Below are 25,920 nucleotides of genomic sequence, written 5' to 3'. Positions count from 1 at the left end.
GAACAAAGATTCCCTATTTTCTGACTGCATCTCACTGATAGTTTAAATTTCCAGTTTGTCCACTTACATAAGAACTATTAGCCTCCCAATGTCAAGGTCGGTGAGATGATGAACAACTGTGCAGCGTGGCTCTGATCTTCCTCAGTAAATGAGGCAGTGCAGGCTATTAGTACAGGATTTACAGCCAATCTCCGACAGCTCACTCACTGCATTACAACACATTCGCCCAGTATATCAATTTAGGGATTGAACTTACATGCACAGTAGCGAGCCATGCAAATTCATTATGCATTATATTTTTAACTTAGTGATGTACTTTTTCCAGAGCAGAAAAATTCAAATTACCTGAAACATTTACATGATTGTGCCAATGTGTGCTGACACTCACCTTTAGAAAAGTCAGCGCAAAAGATGAATTTATATGAGCATTGAGTCACTACATGAAAAAAGTCACATCTGTTGCCTTATTGTTTGTTTGTTTTTGTTTGTTTCTTTGTTTTTAGCATTATTGTTGTACAGTTTTATGTGAGGAAAAAAATTAAAATAACGGTGCAGATCACTAGAAGAAAAAATAACTTTAATGCATACAAATGTAGCCTATAAAGTAAATCAGTCTACTATATCATTATTGGACATCATAAAAATGCATTTATAGCAAATTCGACATACCCTTAACCATACACACATTTGCACAAGTGCACACATTTGGTGGTTTTACTGCACATCCAGAGGCTACTCCTAGCAGCTACTCTCAAGGCAGCCGCCTTGAGTGCGAGGAGCAGCTTCAGTGAACAAAATAACTACTGCTACATCTTGTTTTGTTTTGTTTTTCCTTCACTCTAGCTACGAGACCTAGAAAGGAGCCATCATTATGAAGACCGCAGCTCAGATTCTACATTTAGAGATTCCCGTTCCCATTCTCAGGACAACTCAGAGCCTCCAGACCTACCCATGCCAACGTGCTTCCGATCCCGCAGCCACAGCTACCTGAGAGCCATCCAGGCTGGCTGTTCCCAAGACGACGAAGTTGCATCCATTGACTCGGGCTGCTCTCCGCCTCCCATTGACACCACGGTTCGCACCTACAGCACCAGCACTGGTAAGTCCCAGACTGAAAAACTGATGGTAAATTGCAGATTTTTTATAAAACAATATAGGAAGAGTCATTGCCACAAAGCACAGTAATGTGTTCCCAAACTGATAAAACCATTTTCTTTCACTCCTTTTCAAGTGTGACACAATCACATGAGCCCAAATTCTTTGCTTTGCTTTGTGTTTTCCATGGTAGTAGTTTGAATGTTCATTATAACCTTGGTCTTTGGCGGGCAACTGATCCTCCAGCATGCACGCAGCGTTACATGCAGCTCAAATGCAGCCTTTTTTGCCCATGCTAGACGAACTTTCTGGACAATGGAAGACATGGAAAGAACAGTTTGGCTCTTACCTGAGAGCCACAGGCTTGGACAAAGAACCAAAGGAGAAACAACTTGCAATTTTTCTTCAGCGTTTTGGGACAGACAGACCACACATCCTACCCCCACGCACAGGTAACAACGTGAAACCAACCCCTTTCCCCCCTAAAATCATTCTATCCATTTACCACTTCATGAACTACAAAGAAAAATAAATAAATAAAATGTTTATCAGTACAAATATAAAGTTGTCAAACTGCTGGACAGAGACTAGATTAAAATCATACTCTAAGTATACATTACTGTGTAACTTGTGATTACAGGACATGGTAGCACAAGAAGACAGTGAGCAGTTTGTTTGCTAACCTAACTTTTAATTTCACCGGAATGTTTTACTGGTTGTTGACATCTCAGTGGCCCCTGATGCATATTCCTAGGCTATGGGTTACTATTAAAAAACAAACAAACGAACAAACAAAAAAAACATCCACTTTGTGGCGCTCTTCACACAGTGTGTAAGTCACAGACCACATGCTGCCTTCATGGTAATGAAACTTTTCAGTGCTACTTGGGGATTATTCTGTAGCTTCAGTCTACATATTTTAACCAAGGATTAGTTTTTTGTTTTTTTAATTAAACGTGTTTACTTGTGCATAAACACAATAGGAAAAATTAGCTTGTCTATTGTTTTGTTTTTCAAAAAATATTGCATTAAAACTTACAAAAATTAAAATTACATTTGAGAAATTAAATCCAATTTAATTTCTGATTATCAGAGTTTAGAGTGTAGACATCAGATAGAGTTGCTTTTTTTGTTGTATAAGAAGCAATCAGATATTTTTCTTAAAAGGGTCTTTGTTGCAGTTATACTAATACTTAATTTACTTGTGCAAAATTTAAGGCATTATGAATATGGTTGTGTAAAGTATATTTAATGTCCAAAAGTGTCTAGAATTGCATTTTAGAGCAGTGGAACAGAATTAAAACTAACACTTTCATTGGCAGCAAGCCTGTGATCTTGCAAAACTTTACAGTTAGAAAAAGAAAATTTCATTTTAGATCTAATTTTATTTCAGTTGTTGTTATCCTTACTGTATTTTTTTATGTCTGAATTTTAAAAAATAAAATAATTTTTAAAAGTTGTAGGACCTTGCCGATGCTATTATTAGCATTTAAAAATGGGGGGAGAGAAAGGAAAAGAAAAAAGCTTTTGGTCTTCTGACGGTGGTGATAGAATGTCCGAGGTGCTCCTGAAGGCATCAAGTAGAGCTGCCACCACGCCTCCCTGGAGCTCAGAGAGACGCTCCAAACAAAAGGCAACAAAACCCGGCTTTTCGTTTCCACAGGCGTGACAGGTAGTGCGTGTCGACAGCTGTCATTGAAACAGTCTTTACTCAAGACACTTCGTGTGTGTTTTTGACTGCGCTGTGAGAACAGGGTAAGTAAACTAACCGTTCTCAGCTTACTGTTTACACGTTATCATCAATTAAGCTCAAGTTTGGTGTCCCGGCTTGTTCGGTGACAGGATGACGTTTAGCTGTTGCCCACGGAAACGGACGTATGCTTTGTGGTGTTAGGACGATAATTGAGCATTCCCGTTGATAGTTTGTGCTGGTGTTTCTGAGCATAAGTCTAAGTGGACGGCTAAATGTATTCACTTGTCTTCATTAAAATTGGCCTGCACAGGGGGATTATTTAAGGGCTGCCCCAATATTCGCCCAAATGTTGGTTTAGAGCCCTTTTCAGGTTACATTTAAGGTTCTGCAGTTTTGTAACTGTGAAAAATCTGTCTGTGTCCTGATGATGGTTTCGATGACAAGGGAGTGGTGGTCATGGTTACAGGCAGTGTTGTGTGTTTCTTGTGATGTTAATGGATTAAACTGTACATAATCCACACTTTGCTGATAAACCCAGCATCACAGTTCACCTCATGCTGTTTCTGAACCATCAGTGTCACTTGAACCAGTTGTTGTTACTGATCCAGTGTTTATATTGGTTTCGGCTGAGCTGGAGCTGTCATCCACTATGTTCAGTCTTTCCAGTCTTTATTGAGAATGTGGTTGTGTCCTGGTTTATTAAATAAGCATTTTGGGATGAAGATTAGTGTGTTCTTTAGTAAAGTTGTGTACCCTTTAACATGATGGATTATATGCTGGATTATAGCTGGTGTGCTGGTATCTTAAGGCTTTGGTTTTTACCTTGTTGTGTGCTTAATTATTTAATTACTATTGCAATATTCTCCCTGAGGGGGAACTTTAACTCACTCAAGCTTCTAAAACGAATTGATCAAATGTTCCAAACCCGATGTTGGTAAATGCCCTTCAAACAGTGGTAGCTTTGTGGGAACTACCAAATAGTAAAAAGCTATTTAGAGAAAGGAGATTGCTGTTTGTCCTGTAGCACATGTCCCATTTTTCTTTTCTCTCAGTTTGGGATTTATTCTTTATTCTTTAGTTAAGGTTTAATAAATTGGGATGGTTTTTAAAACTGATTTATATCCTCCTAAAACCTCAGCAATTCTTTTTTTTGTCCTCTGTTAGGGATATGAGTCTAAGACCTCTACATCAAGCACCATGAATGCAATCTATACGAGTCCTACTTTACTGTCAAGATGACATCCTGGTCTTTCTATTGATCCCAATTTGTTCTCTGTCAATTAAATTTCAATCATACTGAAAACTGGTTGAAATAATTTTTTTGGATGAAACATGAAAACAGGACAATACTGACTGAGACCACCAAAGAGGTGGTCCTCAAGCTACATCAAGCTGAAAATGGGCAACCAGGTGCTTTTAAATAAATAAATAAATAAATGTCAAAGCACACAAACCACCTGCAAAGGTTTATCTCTGAAGGTAGCATAAAAACCAAACATTAAAAACACCAGCTTAAATCATTCTTCAGCATATCTGTGTTCACAGCATGACTCAGATAACCTATGCTCTAAATTTACTGGCTCCTAGTTATAGATCGAGACAGATTCTTCAAGCTTACTCACTCCAGAGTAATACTTGATCTTCATGCCTCAGATAAGGACGGAAAGAATAAAGCCTTCTGAAAGGTAATGTAACAAGGCTGCCTCATTCTGCTGATGCAATAGAAATTTCCTTCACAGGCCAGTGTCTTGTGCGGCAGAGCCCTACTTTTTACAGAAATTCTTATCCATACAGTGGGGGAAATAATTATTTGATCCAGTACTGAATTTGTAAGTTAGCTCGCTTCCAAAGAAAGGAGCAGTCTCTAATTTTTATGGTAGTTTTATTTTTAAAGGAGAGAGACAGAATATCAACCAAAAATCCAGAAAAAAAACACATCAAATAAAAGTTACAAACATGTCGTTGAATGAAACAAGTATTTGTTTGCCTACAACGCAGCCACAATTCTGGCTCCCAAAATTTCTCTATATGCTCACGTGACAAACAATTTACAGTATATTACAGATACTACTAATCTCAACTTGTTTTGTGTACAAAGCACTTCTGTCAACAGAATCAATTTCTTCCATTCCAACCTTTCCGCCAAAGTGGGAAAGACTAAAGAGGTGTCAGAGTATGTCATGGGAACGCAAGACCATCAACAATGATGAGAACGTGACAACTGCTCGTGCGATTATTCAGAACTGGAAGAAATATAAAATCGGTCACAATCATGCAAAATTTTTCCTCGTAGGGTGAAGATGATTATGAGAAAGATGGTGGATCAGCCAAAAAACACATGAGAGGAGCTTGTTAGTGATCTGAAGATAGTTAGGACCTCAGTCACCAAGAACACCATCGCTAACGCACTATACTACATAGGAATGTAGTACTATAAGTTTCTCCTGCTCAAGAAGTTTGACAGTGAACATCTAAATAATTCAGTGAAAATTTGGCAGAAAGTGCTGTGGTCAGATGAAACTAAAATCGAGCTCTTTGGCACCAACTTGACCCGTCGTGTTTGAAGGAAAAGAAATGCTGAGTGCGATCCAACGAACACCATCCCCGCAGTCAAGCAGGGAGATGGAAACATCGTTTAGAGCTATTTTTCTCTTAAGGGTACAGGATAACTTCACCGCACTGGTGGTTGAGAAAACTGCCATAACTAATAGAGACTGTTAACCTCATTGTAAGTGAGCAAACCTACAAATTGAGCAGCAGATGAAATAATTATTTCCCACACCGCTATTGTGTCTCAATTGAAGATTAATCTAATTTTTTTTGAACAACAACAACAATTGATGCAGCATGTTGCTTTCAACCATAATGCTGAAATTATCTAAAAAAATCTAGATATCAAAACATTTTTTCAGCAATCTACTTTTTTTCTCTCTCTCCTTTGTTAATTTTTTTACTCCAAAGACCAGCTATATGTTTTTAATTCAGTGCATCCCTGTTGAGGGTTATTTTGTGTAACTAAAAGGCAGCAGTTTTTTGGCTTCATGTCTGTTTTGTAGCTCTTTTCTGCAGTTCTGAACAAAAGCTTAGGGTTAGAAAGAGCTGGCTGCACTTTTGTTATACGATTTTAAAATAAGATGTTTCTGTTTCCACAGCTGTGTATGCCTGTGTGGCTGAAATCTTTAACCTAAGCAAGTACAGGAGACAGTCTGATGAGAGAATGTGCTACTTGCTGTTCCTCTGTTGTTAATGCGTTTCTGCACTGCACTCTTTCTGATAGCAACAGGTAGGGCTGCTCAATTAATCGAATTTTAATCACGATTACGATCTGGGCTTTCAACGATCATTAAAAATGACTGAGCCGATTATTAGCCCCTCCCTCATTTATCCGCGACACCTTAAAGGCCGGTCCGTGAAAATATTGTCGGGCATAAACCGGTCCGTGGCGCAAAAAAGGGTGGAGACCGCTGATTAAGAGGACCCGAGGGAAGCTCGGAAAGCTATAGTTATTTGGAGAGGAGAGTGACTGCCGTTGGTTGAAAAGAGTTTAAAAAAAAAAAACTTCAGTGGTGTTGCACACTATTTTATATTATTTTTTTAAAGTCATTGTTAACCCTTTAAAGCCGGTCAGAGCAGCACGCTCCGTTTTGCGTAACTATTTTTAAATCCCTGTAGAACCTGAACCGTGTAAGCTAGCGCAATAATTTGTTTTGCATATGAAACCGGAGGAGTTGTACTTACATCTGATGCCATCAGCTTGTCCTCGGTCACGGTTTCGTTCCACATATAGCTTTGCAAAAATTGCATAAAAAGCGCTTGCAGGAACAAAAACATAATATTCCAGAAACACGCTTTGCCGTTCCTATCAGCTGTTCGTAACACTTCCCACAGTGAAATGATGCACATGCTGTTTTCTTTGCAAATTTGCATCATAGGATTGTTTTTTGTTTTTCCTGCAGTATATAAAAATTGCTGTATCTCCAAAATAAAACTATGAAGACACTCAAAATAAATTTCCTGTGGTGGGAAACTATTTTTTGCAACTTTATTGTATTTAAAGTTTTGAGGGATAAACCTCTTAAACTTCTCCAAGTAGAAATATATGTAAACAAAACAAAAGCGATTTTCAATTTTTTTTGTAGTTTATTGCACTTTTTTGCAATTTATGTAATTACTATGCACTTAATGCATACATATATTAAAATATGGGCTATAACAGTTGTATTGATGTATAGCAACTTGAAATGCTCCCACAAATGGCACTACAGCATGTAAAAAAAATAAATAAAAATAATATAAGCTCTGGTGGACTTGGTTCTATAGTAGGTCTTAAAGGGTTAAATAAATATCGTCAAATAATCGTGATCTCAATTTCAGTGAAAATAATCGTGATTATCATTTTTGCCATAATCGAGCAGCCCTAGCAACAGGCTTTCTACATCTGTTTTCTGTGCTATCATACAGTTGACTTTTTACACTTTGCTCATTAAGCTGTATGAACAACAGTGGATTGTGTGGGTAAACTCTAGACTTGTTAAAAACCGGTTGTGTCACTCGTGTGGTTATGGATGCCATTGCTAATCTGTATGTGGAGGAATCTGCAGTCTCGTGGGAACACTGTGGCAGCGACGGTGCTCAAAAAGACACGGGAAAAAATGTTTGACAGTTTGTCAAGTAGACACAAGGTTCGACACAAGGCCTTCCTACCCACTGCCCATCTAAAATATACAGTCTTTGGAATTAATGTTATTTATTCGACAACATACTGATTGTATTTGAGTGTCCCGTTTGTTGTGCGCAGCTCTGCTGATTTATCTCCTGACTAATCTCAGAGGCAGATGTCAGTTATGACAGTTACGTGAGTAAAGCAGATTCGGCGGCATTAAGAGTTAAGAGGGTGAATTCTGGTCAGATGACGAAAGCGTGATGTGACACTTGGAGATCTGCGGGGCAGGTGTCCAAAGACAGACATGCACACTATCTATGCCCTCTAACACCTCGTCACGGTGACAGTTACCCCGCACGCTGGGATGCATTAGTAGTGCCAGCGCACCACATCACACGCTGTGCTCTGCCTAGTGTCTAACTCGCGTTAGAAAAAGGAGAGGAAACGTGGACTTTTCAGCTGTATCAGCGAGGATGTTGGTCATTCTTGGTGGATAGTGACGTGCATAGCTATGATGAATGTTAAAGTGAACGTTTCTTGAATGACATTTGTTTGACAGTGTTTGTGTGCAAAGATGCCAGACACTTTACAGTTTTTGTTTTGTCAGCTTTCAGGCTAGCTCAGAGTTGGTGCCTTCCATCTTTGAAATGTGTGTTTCAATGCATCAACTATCGATGCATCAGCTCAACAAGAAGAACCGTTACAAGTTTTTAAGGCTGATGAGGAAACTCAAATCTGATATTTGTTAAGCTCTACAAATGGCTGATTATGCAAAAGTCAGCGAATAATTGTGCTGAATAATCGTGTTCTCGATATTGACCGTTATGACTATTCAGGCTTTCGCCATATTGGCAACACCAGTGGATCCTTTATTGTCAGTTTATGTTTCCTATTAGGAAAGGGTGTGTAAAAGGGTGTGCATGTTTGCACTCCTGTCTGTGAAAGGAAGAAGACACGCTCTATGTCTGGAGGTGGGCCAGTTTAGGTGTGGACTGGGTATCATCTCCGCTGTTTATTAATGCTGTCATTGTTCAGGCTTCTCTGGAATGTCATCTTGAGTGCATCGCTGTTTAGTGTCACAGCGGGGACAAAGGGCAGCAGTCACAAGCGAGACTTCTTGGCTGTTGACAGGTATTAGTCTGTCAGTAGGAAGTATTGTATTTTCGATTTTTCCAGACGTTTACCTTCACAGTCCTGAATTACTCCATACAGACTTTTTTGTGCTATTAAATAAAGTAACAGCACTGTTTTTAGATTGGAAAAAGAACTCTCTGTATTCATACATCTTGGACTGCCAGAAGGACCTTAGATCTAGTGACAGTCCAGTACTTCAGGCTGGTAACTGACAGCAAATTGACAAAATTGACTCGCACTTTATCAGATTAAACTGACTCAATAATATGTACAAGGTCAGATGAGCTGTGAGTGTGTGTATGTGAGTGTTTGGAGGTAAAGATAAGGAGCAGAGTGAACAAATGACCCTTTTGTTAGTGATTCAGAGCAGCTCACATGTTTGCTGCAGGGCTTTTTAAAAACCCTTCTTGGAATTTTGACCGCAGCTTTCAGTGAAACCTGATGAAGCATAAAAAATGTTGAATGGAGTTCACCAGATGCTGTTGTGTTGTTTCTTCTAATCTAAAATGTAAAATTTAGCACGTGACTATATGAATCTGTGATCATGTCCTGCTGTTGTGCCACGTTTTACACTTTGATTAAGTGGTAGTGAAGCTAAGCCTGACTATGATGTTAAATAGGCCAAGTTTAAATTTATATTAAGGCGTTATATATTATATCTAATGCATGAGTTTTTGTGACTTTTTGAGACTTTCACATCATCAGTGTGCTTTTAACAAATCTGATACAATTAAAACTCATATATGCAAATATTTACTTGATTTTATTTTATTTTATCAGAACGTAAAATAAAGTAAACAGTCTCATTTAAAAAAAAATTGAATTTTCTGGCAATTATTTCATGGTTCAGGCTTTAAAAGGTAAGTTTCTTCTCTCAACTTCAAAGGCTCTTCTCAGTGCCAACTCTCTTCCGTGGTTTTTTCCTCATTCCTCTGTTTTTCCTCATGTGATGTCAAATAAATCATCTATTTGAGGGATTACACAGCAACCAAAGGGTTTACAGTGCTACAGTAACATTCCCTGTTTAGATTAGACATTTTTAGTGGTACTCCATCGCACTCTGCCATTACTGTGTGTGTAGCATGAGGGGAATAGTGGTCTCTTCTACAGAGTCCTTGTGTTTAAACTAACTATAGAAGCCTGTGAGTGTGTTTACATGATCTTAATGGGAATCTGTAGCCTGACTGAACATCTATATAGCTTGTGATTGATGACTGGATTATACGCAGCTCCAGAATGGCCAAATGTTCTATTCTTAAAAAGATTTATATCACAAATTCTTCTTCTGATTTTACTAATATAGATCAGAGGGAAATGAAAGCTATAAAGAAAACTGAATGAATGGCCATGCTAGCATTGAATCATTGTGGTCTAATAGGCAGAGGGCAGACGTTGGTATGAGCTGGAAAATCTGCTTTTTATATTGCGTGATGGTCTCATGTTGTGTGGATTTCATGTAAACTAACACAAACTGTTACCAGTATAAGGAGCTTGGCTTGAGAATTTTAACCCCTGTATATGGTACGCTGCCATGTGACCATGAAACTGGAGCATTGCGACGCGGTGGAGTATTAACACACAGCTAGCATATTTGTTTTGTTGGTGCAGCATTGAACATGTCAAAGCGTACAGACGCGAGCCCCTTTCAGATGAGCGCTTCTTTCCATTGATCTGATGGCATCTGAACGCGTCGGCCTAGATGAGCGTCTGACTGGGCACTCTGGTTACTTTTCGCCACGGCAATCTAACTCGCTCAGTCAGAGTGTGAGGTGCGGAGGGAGCTACTGTGTCACATGCAGCACACACACGCTTACATTGATTTAGTTACTGAGATCGATATTAACATGTATAGTTACACTTAATGAGTTAATGCTTACAGTTTTCATTAATATAGGTGCAAAAAGTATTTTCTCACGAGTGCAATGGTGCTCTCCACCACTGTCACTGATGTATCTGACAGAACATTAAAAGTGACCTGTGTCAGGGTCACTGCAAAAAGCTTATGTATCCCATGTTTGAAAAGCCCAGCTGCTTGCTTTTTTTGTGTCTTGCCAAATTGACATTTATTACTCAACATGCTGTAACAACAAGCATAAATGCACTATTAAAGCTGGTGGAAAGAGAGAATATTTTACTTGTAAAGGTGTTGTAAAAATGTTAATTGCATGTTATCTCTTACTACACAGATTTTATTTGAGTGGTTTTCTCCCTCTTTTGTGCATACATTCTCTCTGCGTTATCTTTTATGACTGGAGGGCATTTTTGGACTGTCATTAGTGAGCACTGCAGATAAATCTATCTCCCTCAGCTGTTCTACCATATTTGGCTTTGAGTGTCAAGTGGCCAGCAATTGGTTTACTGATTTCATCACCTGTCTTGTGATTGAGTCTTTGAAGCACACGGGGTGTGTGTGATTTAATTTAGCAACCTTTATGGGATGATAAGTTTGTTCAATTTTCTGCCTGATTAGATTTTCCACTTAATGGGATGCTTCCCCAGTTCAGCTGTAGCTCCAGCTTTCATGCAACAGTGTCTCTGTGTGTTTATATGCAGCTGAAGAGTTTTGCTTTGGACATGTTGAGAAAAGTGATTAGCGAGTTCTTAGAACTACCCTGATAAACAAATGGGTAATGCAGTAAGCTGTTTGCAGTTCTACTTGTGCATTTTATTATCATTGATTCCTCCTTGTTTTGTGTTCACAATCCCTAGAAGTCACTGGCCAGTTCACTGAAACTCTTATTTATAATCCTTCTCTTCTAATTTCTCCCTCTCTGCTCTTTTCTCCTTCAGTCTCCTCGTGCATAACCACCTGTAAGAAAGCAGCTCCTCCACCAGTGCCACCCCGTACAACCTCCAAGCCCTACATCTCAGTGACCGTGCAGAGCAGCACAGAATCGGCCCAGGACAACTACTTGGACCAGCAGGACAGGAGGTCAGAGGTCAACAGCCAATCTAGCCACGCTCAAAGCAATTCTTCTGACAGCCTTGACAGCACCCGTGCCAACAGCCTGGCCCGGGGCATTCCCCGCCCTCCGCACATCATCCCCACTCCTATTGCTACCCCGAGAGAACCAATTGCCCCCGCTACTGCAAATGCTTCCACTGAGACAAGTGACTCTGTAGTCCAGCACGAACCCCTAAAATCGGGATTTAATAAAGGAAATCTTGCAGCAGAGGAGCCCCTAGTAGTCCCGGTGCCCAGGCGGAAACTTTCCTCCATTGGCATACAGGTACGACAGGGGTGGCTGTACCACTGTTGCACAGTTGTGTAGAAATCAGACGTTAACTACACATCTAACACAGAGCGGTGCCAATAGTCACATCCTTGACTGAAGTGTAACTCGTTTTGCCTGCTGAGCTTGAATCCAGGAAAAAGCTAATTTTGTTCATGATCTCTGTCTAAGTGTTTCCCATCAAACCTAAAAGTATGCCTGGAAGTTAAAGGTGTCATTACTGTGACTCTCGCCCTCTCATTACACCTGGCGAGAGCAATCTTTTTATTTATTTTATTTTTTTTCTGTGGTATTGAAGCCAAACCACATATTTTTGCTTCACCTTCTTCTCACTTTCTGTTCTGAAGCGGAAATATTTTATCCATTTTCCAGATCCGGCTCTCAGTGACTCATTTAGAACAACCTTTGGTTTCGACATTGTATTGAAACCAAGCATAAATTATACAGGTTTTTTTTTCTTTTCAGTTTTTCCACTAGTGTTTTGTTTTGTCACTCTGGAATGCCAGCTAGTAGCCATTGCTCGGTGCCATATTAATTGATTCGTGATCGTAGTTTTGACAAAACATTTGACTATATTTTTGTTTGTGTCATTGTTCCTTACTTTTCAGGTGGACTGTATTCAGGAAGTTGCACGAGAAGAGACTCCTCCCCTGACCAGATTTCAATCAATTGGAGTACAGGTGGAGGACGGGTGGCAGTAAGTCCTCTTCCTGTCCTTTTAACAACGTGAGGAATTTATATTATAGCCACACATACTCCTCTGACTGTTCTTTCCCTTTCCAGGAGCTTTGTAGATGTTAAAACACCCTCATTGTCTTTGTGTGTTGTGTTTTCAACATTGAACCATATTCCTATAATGAATATTAACTACTCAAAGATCCCCCCCGGGCATGTTCAAATAAACAAAAATATTAATCATGTGTAATGTAATGGGGGGGATTAATTACTCACCTAGAAATTCTTAAAAGCCTCCTACATTGAATTCAAATTGTCAAATATGAAGCTATTTTTTGTCGTAATTGAAAAGTTTAATTGCTGGTTGTAAGGCTCCTCATTCATTACTTTCTGTGAGTGATAATTGTGCAGCAGACCCAAATTATCTTAGTTTGCTAAAGTCTGTCTTTTGAACTCAACTTGTAGCAAGTAAATGTGAAAATAGTCTTGAAGTGTTGGACTGTGAACATGCATAATGCAGTTAAATGTGAAATGTGCACACAATTTAAACTTGCCACAGGGTGATGACTCACACTTTTTCTACAGATTATATTCAAATGCTGCAGACAGTCTGGAAAGTGCAGATTGAGTGTTTTACGCATTTATTAGACGTGTATACAATCAGGTATCTTGTATAGTAAGTGACTGTCTGCTTTCTTGTCTCCTTACAGTCTTTTGCAAAGTGCTTGAATATAATCAAGATAACAGAGAACAGGGCAAATGCACGTCTGTCTCTGGCAGCTAGTTTTGGCTACGCACCGCGGGAAACTTTAAATATGTCTCTGTTTAATGTGTGGTTAAGATTCATTTGTTTGGTGCACTGCATTCTGTGACCTGTTTGTATTTTGCTGGTATTGTGCTATGTGACTCTGTTATGTCAGTTTTGGTGCAATGATTCTGTCATTCTTCAGGGTTTTTTTTTTTCTCCCTCTTCTTTATGTTTCATTATTTGACTGAACGCAAACCTCCTTATGTTCATTTTCTGACTGATAACAGTAATGCTCAGTCATTGCATCCATCATATCTAATCAGCCTTAGAAAAACAAGAAGCTAGAGTTCCAATCCTCACAAATCATTTGATGCTGGTCTGAGTGCATCATAATGTATGCAAGGCCCAGACTCCATTATATCCTCTGTATTTATAATGTCTACATTAACCAGTGGAATTGGCTCACTGTTTAAACTAAGAAAGACCTGTTTGTTCCAGTAAGGAGTAAACAGGTTTTCTTTGTTAATGCTGTGCACATAAAATGTCACAATGTTCTTCTAATTCTGAAAAAAGGCAAATTTATCACAGTGTCAAATACTTTTTTTCAGGCTCAGTCACTCCAGCAGCATGGCCTCAAAGCACGAAACAGACTCAGACACGCAGGACATCTCTATCATCTCCCATGTAATTAATGCCAAACCCACTGAGAAGAAAGTCATGGTCAATTGTGCCAGTCAGTCCATGAGCTCCCCTCCTGGACGAGACTCTTTAGACAGCGCCGACCCCACCTCTTCACCTCCACCTCCCAGGCAGATTCTCAACCGCTCCACCACAAGAAGCAGCTCTTCCTCTTTTTCGGAAAGTCTGGACCCAGCGTTGGACCCCTCTTCTCTTCCACCGCCAGACCCCTGGCTGGACAGCGGGAATAACAGCAGTGTCCCTCAGAGCGGAGGAGGGGGAACGCTGTGTCGGAGGGACGGCCAGTGGTTCTTGAAGCTACTGCAGGCCGAGACGGGACGCATGGAAGGCTGGTGCCAGCAGATGGAACAGGAAACCAAAGATAACCAGCTCTCAGAAGAGGGTAAGGATGGCAGGGTGCTCACTGTAACACAGTTTTCTCATTGTTTAAGTACCTCTGCCAGCTGGAGAAGGTTGCAGAATAGAAAAAGCATAAATCAGTTTACTTTGTTGTCTCAGATATGGTTTTGGTTGTGTTGACACATTTTGTTATTGTCTGGAACAGAGAGTGTTAAATTCACAGCAGAGCCTATGACTCCTGGGTATTGTTGTATACCACAATGGCAAAATTACAGGAAGAAAAGCAAAATTTCTCAGAAATAAACATGAACTAATTAAACCTCGTGACCATAAACCAAATTCACAAGTTCATTGCACTACCAGTGATAGTTTTGTGTGCAGTAACATAAAGGAAATTGTTTAAAAATTCATACGTAAATCAATCGGGACACACTCCTGAAAAACATCATAACCCTGCGATTGCTCTGGTTTCCTCCCACACTCCCAGAATAATAGACTGAGCTATGGTGGCCATAGTTTTATCGGTCACATAAACCTTAACTAAACAGTCAGTTTCTCCAGGTTAGCTCTGTGATGGGCTGGTGACCTGTCCTCTCCACTGCCCTAAGTTGAATGAATGGATGGCATATTCCAAAGATATTTAGGGTAATTGTGTCATGGCATATGTCTGTGTAGGTTCTCGTCCTGGTCATCGTTATTTAAGTAGATTAGAAAGAGCTTGAAATGAAAAAACTCAACTTTTTTGAGTTTATTAAAGACATTTCACCTCTTATCTCAAAAACTATGTTATGACATAGTTTGTCCAGTAGGATGCGCTCTTACTCTAGTATTTACAAGAGTCAGCAGGAGTAAGCAGAGTCTGCAGCACATGTAGTTGAGTCCACTTTACAGCTCAGCAGACCGTGGTGCAGAGGTGATTAGGGCTTTCATAGCAGGCTAAGTTGCTAACTGTGATCAGGAGTAGCTTTTTCATACATAAAAATGTTTTTAAGTAAAACATGTTTGTTCTTTATAGTTTTTCTTGCAGATAAAGTGGTTGCATATGTGTTACTGCATAGGGATCTTTTTCATTATAAGCTAGAGATACAAACACACAATTAAAACACGTTTTTTTTCCATTTAAAATTTGAAACTTTCTATCTATGGTTGACATAGCCATAATTTAAGCCAGAAAGTTCCAGAAAGAGCACGCCAAGGCTAAATGTCAAATCACTACCGAAGCGCTTCAGCTCTTCCAAACGTCTGTTGTTGTCTCGCTCCGGCACTTGGTGTGGAGCTCCGTTTATAGGGTCTTGCCTCAAGGCCTCTTCTCACTCTTATCAGAGTTGCACAGCATGGCAGGGATGAGGCGGTAATACCTGGGGTTACCGCACACAAACGGGCCTCTAATCTCCAGAATTACACAAATCTAGTCTGGACCTGATTAAACCCCCAGATTAGATTAATGCCTCCACATCAGCCTGTGGCATAGAGCAAATACACACAAGCAGGGCTGTAGGTGGTCAATATTCAGACAAGGCCCTTTCCTATATTTGACTATATATTTGACATATACTCAGGTGTGTGTGTGTGTGTGTGTGTGTGTGTGTGTGTGTGTGTGTGTGTGTGTGTGTGTGTGTGTGTGTGTGTGTGTGTGTGTGTGTGTGTGTGTGTGTGTGTGTGTGTGTGTGTGTGTGACAGTAAAATATTCAGGATTAAATCTGATGTCGAGCTGTTTTCCAGACCCAGGTGGCATAACACTATAATCATAAATAGTATAATACATTTGAAATGCAGTGATTGAATAGTAGCCGCAATTTTGTCAGGACAGATGTTTGTCCTGATTTTGACAAAGCAAAAGACTAGCATAGTAACAAGTGACAGACAGAAGGCTGGGGTATCTATATAGGCTTACATTACTTTAAATAGAATCACAATGTCCAATACACTGTAATCCCCTTCATGACATCCTGTGGAGTCTGTTAGATTCACTGTTTCCTACACCTACGTCTAGACCCTAAAGTTTTGCTTTGTATGATAATGTTCTGCACCAAAGAAAAAAACCAGCAAGTGTTTACCCAGTGAGACCAACTGTATGCAGGTCAGTGTGTAAAGTGCCACTATGAATTCTGTCTCTACTTTAGGAGGTAGAAAGAAAGAAAAGAGAAAATCTTCAATGATTGTTACATTTTTTTTTTCTTTCTCTCACTGTAGTGCTGGGGAAGATTCGCATTGCAGTAGGAAGTGCCCAACTCCTAATGTCTCAGAAGTTTCAGCAGTTCCAGGGACTGTGTGAACAAAACTTGGTGTGTACATGGCCTTTCTGTGATGATTCCACTTTGCAGGCTCGCTCACGAGACTGAAAGTCCCAGCTAGTTTCTTGTACCCGTTACCAATTTGGGAATTTGTTGGGGTTTTTTGTGTGTCCACAGCAAGAGCTGCTTGCTTTGATGATTACAAAAGCTATCGCACATATGACAACTAATCTGATATACAGCATATTAGGCCTACACAAAACAAGTCATTGGGATCAACCCACACAAAAGAAAAGGAGCTTAAAATAAAGAAATAAGCCCTTGTTTTAGTGAAAATGGCTATATACCGCAGACTTTACAACAAATGCTGCAAAGTAAGAAATATAGAGCGACTACGCGGTTTATCTAGAATATATGAATATAGATCACGGCAGTGATATAAAGCTGCATAAATGTAGTGCACAGAAAAAGAAGGCACAATCTAAAAGCCAGCCTTCCCCAAGCATTACAAGCAGTGGCTGTGTGAGAGTAAAAGATCTCAGAGCAGCCTTTACTTCATATCGGGCAGTATCTGCAGGTTTAATCAGCAGAATAAACATAGAGGGAACAGTTTGATTTGACACTAGATGCTGAGTGGTTGCCTTCTAGATCAAAGTACTGAATTTATCAACGTGGGAGTTGGAAATGTATGATGTTATTGAAATGACTAAACCGTGCTGCGATAGTAGTCCCTCCAGCTCAACAAAAAGAGTTAAGCTGTGATGTAGCTCCCTCTAGTGCTAAATATGAAAACAACAGCTTTTCTGTGCCATAACTCTTGCTGGTCAAAGCAGGCAGTGCTATTATGCAGCTTTTGTCCTCCTCCATTGATACTTTTTTAAAATTTAATAAGAAGATAAAACTCTTGAGAATTAAAATACCTTTTGTGATCGTGTGTTGGCCAAGAGAGGCAGCGGCTTAATCAGCAGAACATTACACACACAACAGGCACACATTTGCATTATAAAATAATGGAGGCTCCTGGTTTGTTCCTCAACATCCTAACCCATTTCCTGTTATCTGAGGGTGCCGGTTTGGGTCTTCTTCCAGACCTTGTCAAATTGGTGACATGTTTGAATAACTTGCATATGGTTGTTTGAGCTGATGATCTTGGAATCTGCATTGTCTACATATGACTCTCAATCTAAACTGTAAATAGCATTGTTGTAATTCAGCTAAACACATATTAGCAGCAGTTCTTTCAAGCCTCAAAGGAGGTTGGTTTAAAGCCAAAAGAAGGGGAAGGGTCTGTTATAGTTAAAAGAAAAGAAAAAGGAGCAACCAAATAAGCTTTCCGGGTAAGAAACAGTGCTCATTTTAAAACCAAACCTACAGTCAGTGCTATCTACTTTCTAGTCAAACAGCTGAAGGCTTCCATGGACAGTGGTGGTTCCAGCTGTGGTGAAACTACAATACACTGAGGTCCTGAGGTTCCAGTGACAGACGGAGTGTGATGTAAAGAAACCATCCCACCAAGATGATGGCACATCATGGACATAGATACCGCCCTTTTACTTGCCAAGATCATCTCAAATAGATTTAGCCAACTTTTACATTTTCAGTGGTTAATTTTATTTGTATTTATTTATTTTTCATATAAAATTTGTTTTCCATTTTCACACATGCATCATATTCCTGGACAAGACTTCTCTGGTACACTGAAAAGGTTGAAAACAGGCAAATTTGTCAGAATCCTTCTTTTTTGGAGCTTTAGAGGCTACACCGTGATAGCAGGAAAACAAACTAACCCATAACCAGAATGAGTTTGATTCACATTCTGGACAAAAACTCCAAACTCCAAAAAGAAGTTAAGTTGTTTGGGCTTAAGGGTAGTAATAAAAAAAGAAAAAAGAAAAAACTGTTTTATTTTTAACAAGGTTTCATCAGCTGTGTAACACTTTGTACACTTACGCTTGACTGCAGTCAGCTTTTATATCTCATGATTCTTTTCTCATTGTAATATTCATTACAGTGTTATATAGATTACATGTATTGTATTCTTACTCCTCAATCATTTTCATCTCTCTTCTGGTTAGAATACAAATGCCAACCCACGCCCTACAGCCCAGGACCTGGCTGGTTTTTGGGACCTCCTTCAGCTATCCATTGAAGACATCAGCCTCAAATTTGATGAGCTGTACCATCTCAAGTCCAATGACTGGCAGCCCGTGACATCTGCAGCTGCCCAGTCAAATTCTGAGCGGAAGGTACTTCCCACCCCTGCTGCCCAGTGCCCTGGCTGGGGTAGGAAAGCCGCCGAAACCGGCCTCTCTCCTCCCACCACCACTACCATTGCTCCCACTCTTCTTTTACCCCGCATCCCCTTCGTGGGATGAACTCTTACAAGGCCTCCCTGTCCAAAGGGGCCAGAGTGATCCCTGTAGGCATGCATGGAAAAATTAAAACATCTCAAAGAGGGCTGACGCTTGTGTGTTTTTATGTATGAAGCCCTACTTTGAGCATGCATGTGTCATTTTTCTGATCTGTGTGTTGCAGCGAAGCATGGCTGAGATGCGCTGGTTCATGTGAAAGAATTCTGGCTTTTGTTATTTAAAAGTCTGTGTGCTTGTGTGTCCTTTGTTGATTGTTAATAAGTAACTGTGTGTATATGTGTCTCTGTGCCTGCATCTTTATGTCAGTGGCTGTTTTACCTGTCTCTGAGGTGCTTTTGCTTCTGTTGCTTGTCAGTATACGTGCATCGGGTGTGTCTTGTGAGCCTTATAATTTAAACTTAATGTAAACTCCCCATCAGTTCATGTTACCATTTCATGTCTTTGAAAATTTATATTCAAATGACTGTTTAGTCTTTTTTTTCTCAGTGTCTGTTTTTCAGGTGTCTGTACTGTCAGTGTCTCTGTTTATCATGTAAAATCACTGTTATTTCAATCTTAATTGAAGAGAATTAGCCCTGTTGTACTGTCTTGTCAAAGTCCTGTCTGCAGATCTTGTCTAAACTGATGAAAGACCTTGATGTTTCTTGATTATATTTTCTCACTGGATGATATCTGTCTTTTTCCCCCCTTATCTCCTCTTTTCACACATTACTCTTCCCTCTCTGTCACTTTCTGTCACTCCCAACACGACAGGACGAGGAGAAGGCGGCGTCAAAGAAGCCTGGTAAGGTACGACCACCGCTGGGCCGCGAGAAGAGTGCCGACTCTTCATCCAACTCTTCCTTGAGCTCGGCAGAGAAACAGCGACAAGAGGCTCGCAAGCGTCTGCTGGCTGCTAAGAAGGCTGCCTCGTTTCGCCAGAACTCGGCCACAGAGAGCGCAGACAGCATCGAAATTTACGTCCCTGAGGCCCAGACTCGTCTCTGAAAGAAACTGTGAGAGAGGGCCGTTGGGTTGGAACAAAGGACAGTTAAGTGTCAGTTAAACACCTGGAGAAAGGAGAGGAAGCTTTTGCAATGTAAATGAGTCATCTCAGTGAAGATGGGTACGGGTGGAGGGAAAAGAGTGGGAAATTCCTGAGTTTGGAGGGTTTTGACACATTCATACAATAATAGGCTGGTCCTGGTGACTTCAAATGAGCAAACAAGTCATTGAATATTTCTCGGACCCAACGGACTTTGAAGCAGGAGACTCCTCATTTGAGTCTTGCCATTGAAAACCTCAGCTGATGAACTTTATCTTTTCTTGTTACGGTTCTTGATATCATCATAAAAAATTGTTAATGAAGGTATTGTTATAATGACAATTATATCCTAAAGAATCTATATGAAGACTGTTTTAAATGTTCCTGTATCTCGGCTATAAGATATTTTAAGCAGACAGAAGGCAAGCGTTTATGCTTTTCTGTCTTCCATCGTCCTGCTCTCTTCCCAGACCATTGGCCATCTTGTAGCTTTTGCACAACACCGCCTTGTGGCCATCACAGACACTGCACACATACCACAAACTCACCTGTGTGTCTTCCTCCTATTTATTTGTTTGTTTGTTAACTTTCTTCATCATTTGAGTTATATAAAAATCAGTTTAGATCAGGTTATTACGAATAGTTTTGGTGTGATGAAACTGAAAGTCAGGTTTAAAGGGGTATTTGTATAGGTAGCAGTTACCTCTTGTCCTACAGAGTCGATTGTGTCAAAGATGTTTTTTAACAAACTTTAGGTTTAGTGTCTGAATAGATTTTGAATGAGAACGCATCCCAATAATCAGGCAAAGCTTGAGGACATTTTAGGATACGCACTACCGCTCGAAAGTTTGGGGTTTTTTAGAAATGTTTTTGTTTTCTTTGTTTTGTGAAGAGAAGCTCACTTGTTTTAAGCTAATGTAGCACTGACCAGCAGAAATGTTATAATTGGCAGCAATTAATTACAATTACCAACATTTCAGGCATACATACCTTCACTCCTGTGTTCTAATGGCATGATCCCTAATACCAGTTTGTCATATTAAAAGAATAATTATTAGGAAACCTCTTTCAGTTATGTTAACATAGCTGACAAAACTTGTGCCATTAACAGAAGCCATTACATTACATGCCATTACATTTAATGTTGTTTCTTTCACTGTGGATTAGATGTTTTAAAAAGACATTTTAGATAACTAAAATTAAAACAAACTGGGGGGAATTTAAGACTATAACTGAAACAATTTTGTGAACTTGGAACACTAATAAATATATAGAAATAAATATATAGAGGAGAGATCTTTAATTACTATCTGTTAGTTATGTCAAGAAGAGGCTTTGATGTGTTTGAAACTCAGGATCTCTGGACACTGTGAACCAGCTGCTTTCAAAAAGTTATGTGATTTTATTGTAATACCTGGACTGATTTTCCTAAATCTTGTCTTTTATTTATACAGTCCATATAATATTAATTTAAATGGACACTAAACCTAAACATTTTCAAAGAATAGAAATTACCGGTAAATTGAAATAAGAGAATCACCCCTGGGAAAATAACTGAAAAACAAACAGTCAAAATAAAAGGTAATTGGAAATGGCTGAAGCAGGTCCAGATATTGTCACTTAATAAAAACATTTATTGATTCATACAATGTTTTTTTTTTTTTTGTTTTGTTTTTTTACTACTCTGAGAAGTGCAAACCAGCTCTAAAGAGAACAGAAAGAATGAGATAAAACCCTGTAGATCATTGCGCTAGGAGATGTAAATCACTCATAAATCAGAGTTTCTAGTCTTCTATTGGCAGCTTTATGAAATGGTTCCCATAAGAGCCAAATCATGTTGGTTTGTGAAAAGAACAGTACACACTGTTTAACTTTTCAGGCATGTAATAGGTAGTTCCCTTTTTTTTAAGAGCGTTTTGAGACTACTCTAAAACCCATAAAGGCTGATCTATCAGGCTCTTAACTATCCAATATTTTTAATCAGCGATACAGTTTTCATAACATTATCAAATAGGTCAGGAGCGCACTGCTTGCATTACCAGTACCATGTTCGCTTCTCGTGTTAAGTTAGAGCAGTCTGCCTGAGAAGCACGAGTCAGCACTCTGCATCTAAAGACCCAGAGTGTCAGTTTTTTTCTCCCCAAGTGAAACATGCAGCTCTCAGCAAAATCAGTGAAAAAAATAATCTATTTATAGTCATGTTGTCAGGCTAGCAGCACTATAACTGATATTTTTGGTATAATTTAAAGATGTGGAATATATCTGAGAAACGTTTTTCACAAATGTGGAAAAATGCAAGCTAAATAAAATGTCATTAATCCGATATAATATAGGAGATAATTACCAGAAACACAACGAGGGTTATAATTATTTTATTATCAATAAGTTACCAGAATCTTTGACAGGGAACATCTTTCCTGGTGCACTCTTTCTTTCTGTACTGTGTGTGAGCCACAACACTTTATCGAGATAGCTGTCATGCATAGATAGAAGTTAGGTAGCTATCTTGCACTTGCTGATGTAATCTGCCACTGGAGCACAGGATTGATCCCTTGATATAGATTCCAGTAATGATTGATTAATACATTTTGATCTGCAACATTTTTGTAAACCTTTACTTTATACGCAGCGTAAGGTTTATCCTGCAGCTGCCCTAAATTAACAGTATTGGCAATTACAAAAATCTTTTTTTAATGTTCGTCTAATGGTCAGTCCACCGGCATGCGCACGCTCTTTAATAAAAATGATGTGTTTAATTCTAAATATAATTATTGTTGGTAACCATGAATTATCAAAGTTGTTGTTTTGCAAAAGAGGTTTTTTTTTCTTTTTAATGAAGATCCCAATTACTGTTATTTGCTTGCATTCATGAATTAGTTTTTGTGTTTGAATGTTATAAGTCTGATTAATTTCAGACTTGTCTGAGAAGTCCAGTGTACCAGCTCAAGTTTGGGTATATTTTGATTGGTCATTTTTAGTTTTATACATGTTTTCACAGATGTGAAGTGGGAGTTTTGCAAAATTACCTCAAACTTTTGAGGGGTAATGTTTACCCGACAGAATGACACGGGGAACTATATACCGAATATTTATTCCTGTTGTTGGGACGAAATCTTTCACTCCTCCTGGTGTCTTTTGTCTTCTCTTTTCCACTACCTTAGCATTTTCTGTTTGTGCTGTAACTGCAGATACTTAAATATTTGACTTCTTTAAGTGCTTTCATCTAGGCTTCATGCAGCAGGCACAGTGAGCAGGTTTCGTGTTTCCAGAAGTGTTTTTTGATTTTATTTTGCTTCCCATCACTCAACAAAATAACGAAATCAAAGTTCATTGTTACATTATCTCCCCCCCCATCAGAGGAGCACCCAAAATATCTGCACTTATTTTTATTCAAAGAAGACTTTCTTATTAAAGCATTACATACATTAGTGATTGTGTTTTAATCATTTATTCAGTTGCTTTTTTTTCTTTCCACTGAAGACTGCGTAAGCCAAAGATGAATTCACTGTTTTAAATTCATCTTGTGTATTTAAATGTCAGCTTCAAGGAACTCAAATGTCGACTGTGAAAATAGATTAAGTACACTGTAGCCATAGCAACATATAGATTTAAAGATTTTGATAAGTCCATGTTTGACAGCAGAACTGGCCATCACTTGTGGATCAAACCTCTTCGTTTGGTTCATGAACTTAGGAGTTTGCATTTTGAAAAGCATCGTTTCTGAAGTCTGCAGCAACAGGGGCTGATTTTTCTTTTTCTTTTTTTTCACTCAAGAAAACATATGATGTCTCTGCCATGTGTTTACAGTGAAATTACATAGCTGGCATTGCATAATTTGCATGAAGGGGACACATCGCTTTGATTGCACATATCCCCTCACTTTAGATTTTTACACTGCGAGTAGCATACCGAACCAGCGAGTCACCCCTGACATGCCTTAGATCAACCACTGTCATTTGCCTGTCTTCCACTTTCAGTTGGTAAGCAAACAAACTCCAACTGTCCTCTCCTAATTACTTGCCACTGGCCTTAGCTGTTGCAGTGTCTGTTTCTCACCTGCTGTGAACCAGAAGTACATAATTTGAATTGGAAATACCAAGTAAGCACCACTTCTTACTCTTGATTGCTCACCATTCTTTCGCTGTTGTGTTTGCCTGCTGGGGATGTCTCTCAGCCAGAAAAATGGCACAAAGGTGTCAATAGTTGGCTCCGTGATGGCTGTCAGTATACCCCCTTCCGTTTGACTGGGGGTGAATAGGGCCGTTAACATCTGAGGCCTACAGTGTGACTCAAACTTGGTGGTTGGCTTGATTTAATTTCTGACTGTCTGGAAGAACTCGTCTGATGAAATCTTCTCCTAAAATAAGCATAGATGTCTCTTCTATATGTAAGCAGGGCGGCTTCTAGTGGATATATATGTATCAACGACAAGATGACAGTGTCTTCACTCTATGCACTCACTGCCATGTTTTACAATACCTAATAATTATGTAATATGTTACATAATTTCATGTATCATTTTCTTTTCTTCATATTTTTCCCCCACATATTGCTTGCTTGCACAAAACCGTAGGACTTGAATGCAGGTAAAACACAAATGTGGCATCTCCGGCGCACTAAGGGGAGGAGGCCAGGAACACAGAGAAAGTTGTTCTGTGATCTGTTTCAAACTGAGAGTCGAGACTTTTTCCAGCCTGCTGATGACTGTGTCTGTGTGTGTCTGTGTGTGTGCATGTATGGGAAACCAGGGGATGTAAGTGGGGTACTTAAAGAGACAAAAGAAAGCTCATCTCATACATTTAAACAAAGCTGTTCTTTAGCACACAAATAATCACTGGGGCACACCTAGCTGGATTTCCTGGGTAGGTTTATCAGTGACTCACTCAGTGGCACTGTGGGGGGTGGGGGGGTGGGGGGGATTGCTGCTCTAAACTATTGATTTTTATGGGTGATAATGAATGGGCTTTTATTTAGCATCACACTAAATGCATGATGAGTTTCATAACAGAGCATAGCTTTGATGAGCAGTCTATATTTTTTTCTGTGAAAGGGTAAAAGTTTCATTTTGGGAATCCAAGTTTGATACATGTTTGCACATTTAAATGTGTTTCCATCAGACAGTGTGAATCTAGTGAAACTAACCCCACGCAGTACTCTGAAGAGAGGGGGAGGACAAAAAGCTCTTTCGTATCCCTTCATTGTTTCTCTGACTTTGGAATATAACTGGGAAAAGGGGGTGAAGGGCAGGGGCAATACTCTTTTAAACATGAGAGATATGATGTAGCAAAAAGTGTCTGTACAAATCCTAGAAGAAATACTTTATGAAGCAAGCACATACTTTAAATCTGTTCTTTAAACTACTCTTATAGGCTGTGTGTAATTCAAGGTCTGTGGGTTTAGTAAAACTGGTTGTGCTGTCTGAGACAAAGTTGTGAGTGAGTGGATGTGCTCATAAAGTGAGGTTTACTTAGATTCTTGTCACTATACTCTGGTAATATTTAAAGTATATGCGCAATACTGAGTAAAAGGGTTGTTTGATATTAAGACAAAACTAATAATCTTGCATTTCTCCCCGTGCTTCTAAAAATGTCTTCTGTAAATAAGAACAAAGTCGGACTAAAATCCCCATCTTTTACAATGCTGTAGAGCTATTTATACTATTTCAAGGTTGTTCAAATGTATAATGCAGAGACCTAAAATTCAATAAATGCACACAGTACTTTCTCAAAAACGTCATCATGGCTGCCTTTATTTTAGTGTTTTGCTCTTTTAAAAAGGTGATTTCCTTTGCTTTTTTGTTTTAAATAAGTGTAAAAATCGTTTTTAACACCGAAAACATACTATGATCTATAGTCTTCATTTACAGTCATCTTACGTTGATTTGTTTGTGCTATCAATCTCACAGAAACCAAAACTCCCGCTTATTTTCTGGAGGAGTTTGAGTCTTCCACAGATGTCGAGAAATCAAAACAGTCCCATTTTTGTCAAACGAGCCTCTCGGGCTTGAACAG

The 25,920-nt window shown here is 39.3% G+C and overlaps 1 protein-coding gene across 4 annotated transcripts in view; it reads left to right on the top strand.

Moving 5' to 3' along the window:
• dlgap4b (discs, large (Drosophila) homolog-associated protein 4b) overlaps positions 1-24,805 on the top strand; it is a 153,328-nt gene extending 128,523 nt beyond the window's left edge. For 2 of the 4 annotated variants that reach the window (XM_085273525.1, XM_085273524.1), the window contains 8 exons: positions 844-1,099; positions 1,395-1,547; positions 11,376-11,815; positions 12,427-12,515; positions 13,850-14,322; positions 16,473-16,564; positions 18,589-18,759; positions 19,639-24,805. In XM_085273525.1, coding sequence (XP_085129651.1) covers positions 844-1,099; positions 1,395-1,547; positions 11,376-11,815; positions 12,427-12,515; positions 13,850-14,322; positions 16,473-16,564; positions 18,589-18,759; positions 19,639-19,872 — 1,908 coding nt within the window. In that variant the 3' untranslated portion in view covers positions 19,873-24,805. The remainder of the gene's footprint in view (positions 1-843; positions 1,100-1,394; positions 1,548-11,375; positions 11,816-12,426; positions 12,516-13,849; positions 14,323-16,472; positions 16,565-18,588; positions 18,760-19,638) is intronic. The other 2 variants (XM_085273527.1, XM_085273526.1) reach the window with 1 other exon arrangement.
• Positions 24,806-25,920: the final 1,115 nt, after the last annotated feature.

Source organism: Mchenga conophoros, linkage group LG5 (assembly GCF_057382185.1).
Source record: "Mchenga conophoros isolate Kocher_MC1m ecotype Shallow Benthic linkage group LG5, M_conophoros_male_GT1.1, whole genome shotgun sequence".
Classification (NCBI taxonomy): domain Eukaryota; kingdom Metazoa; phylum Chordata; class Actinopteri; order Cichliformes; family Cichlidae; genus Mchenga; species Mchenga conophoros.
Note: the sequence above shows the minus strand (reverse complement) of the source record. Positions and strands in the feature narration are given on the sequence as shown.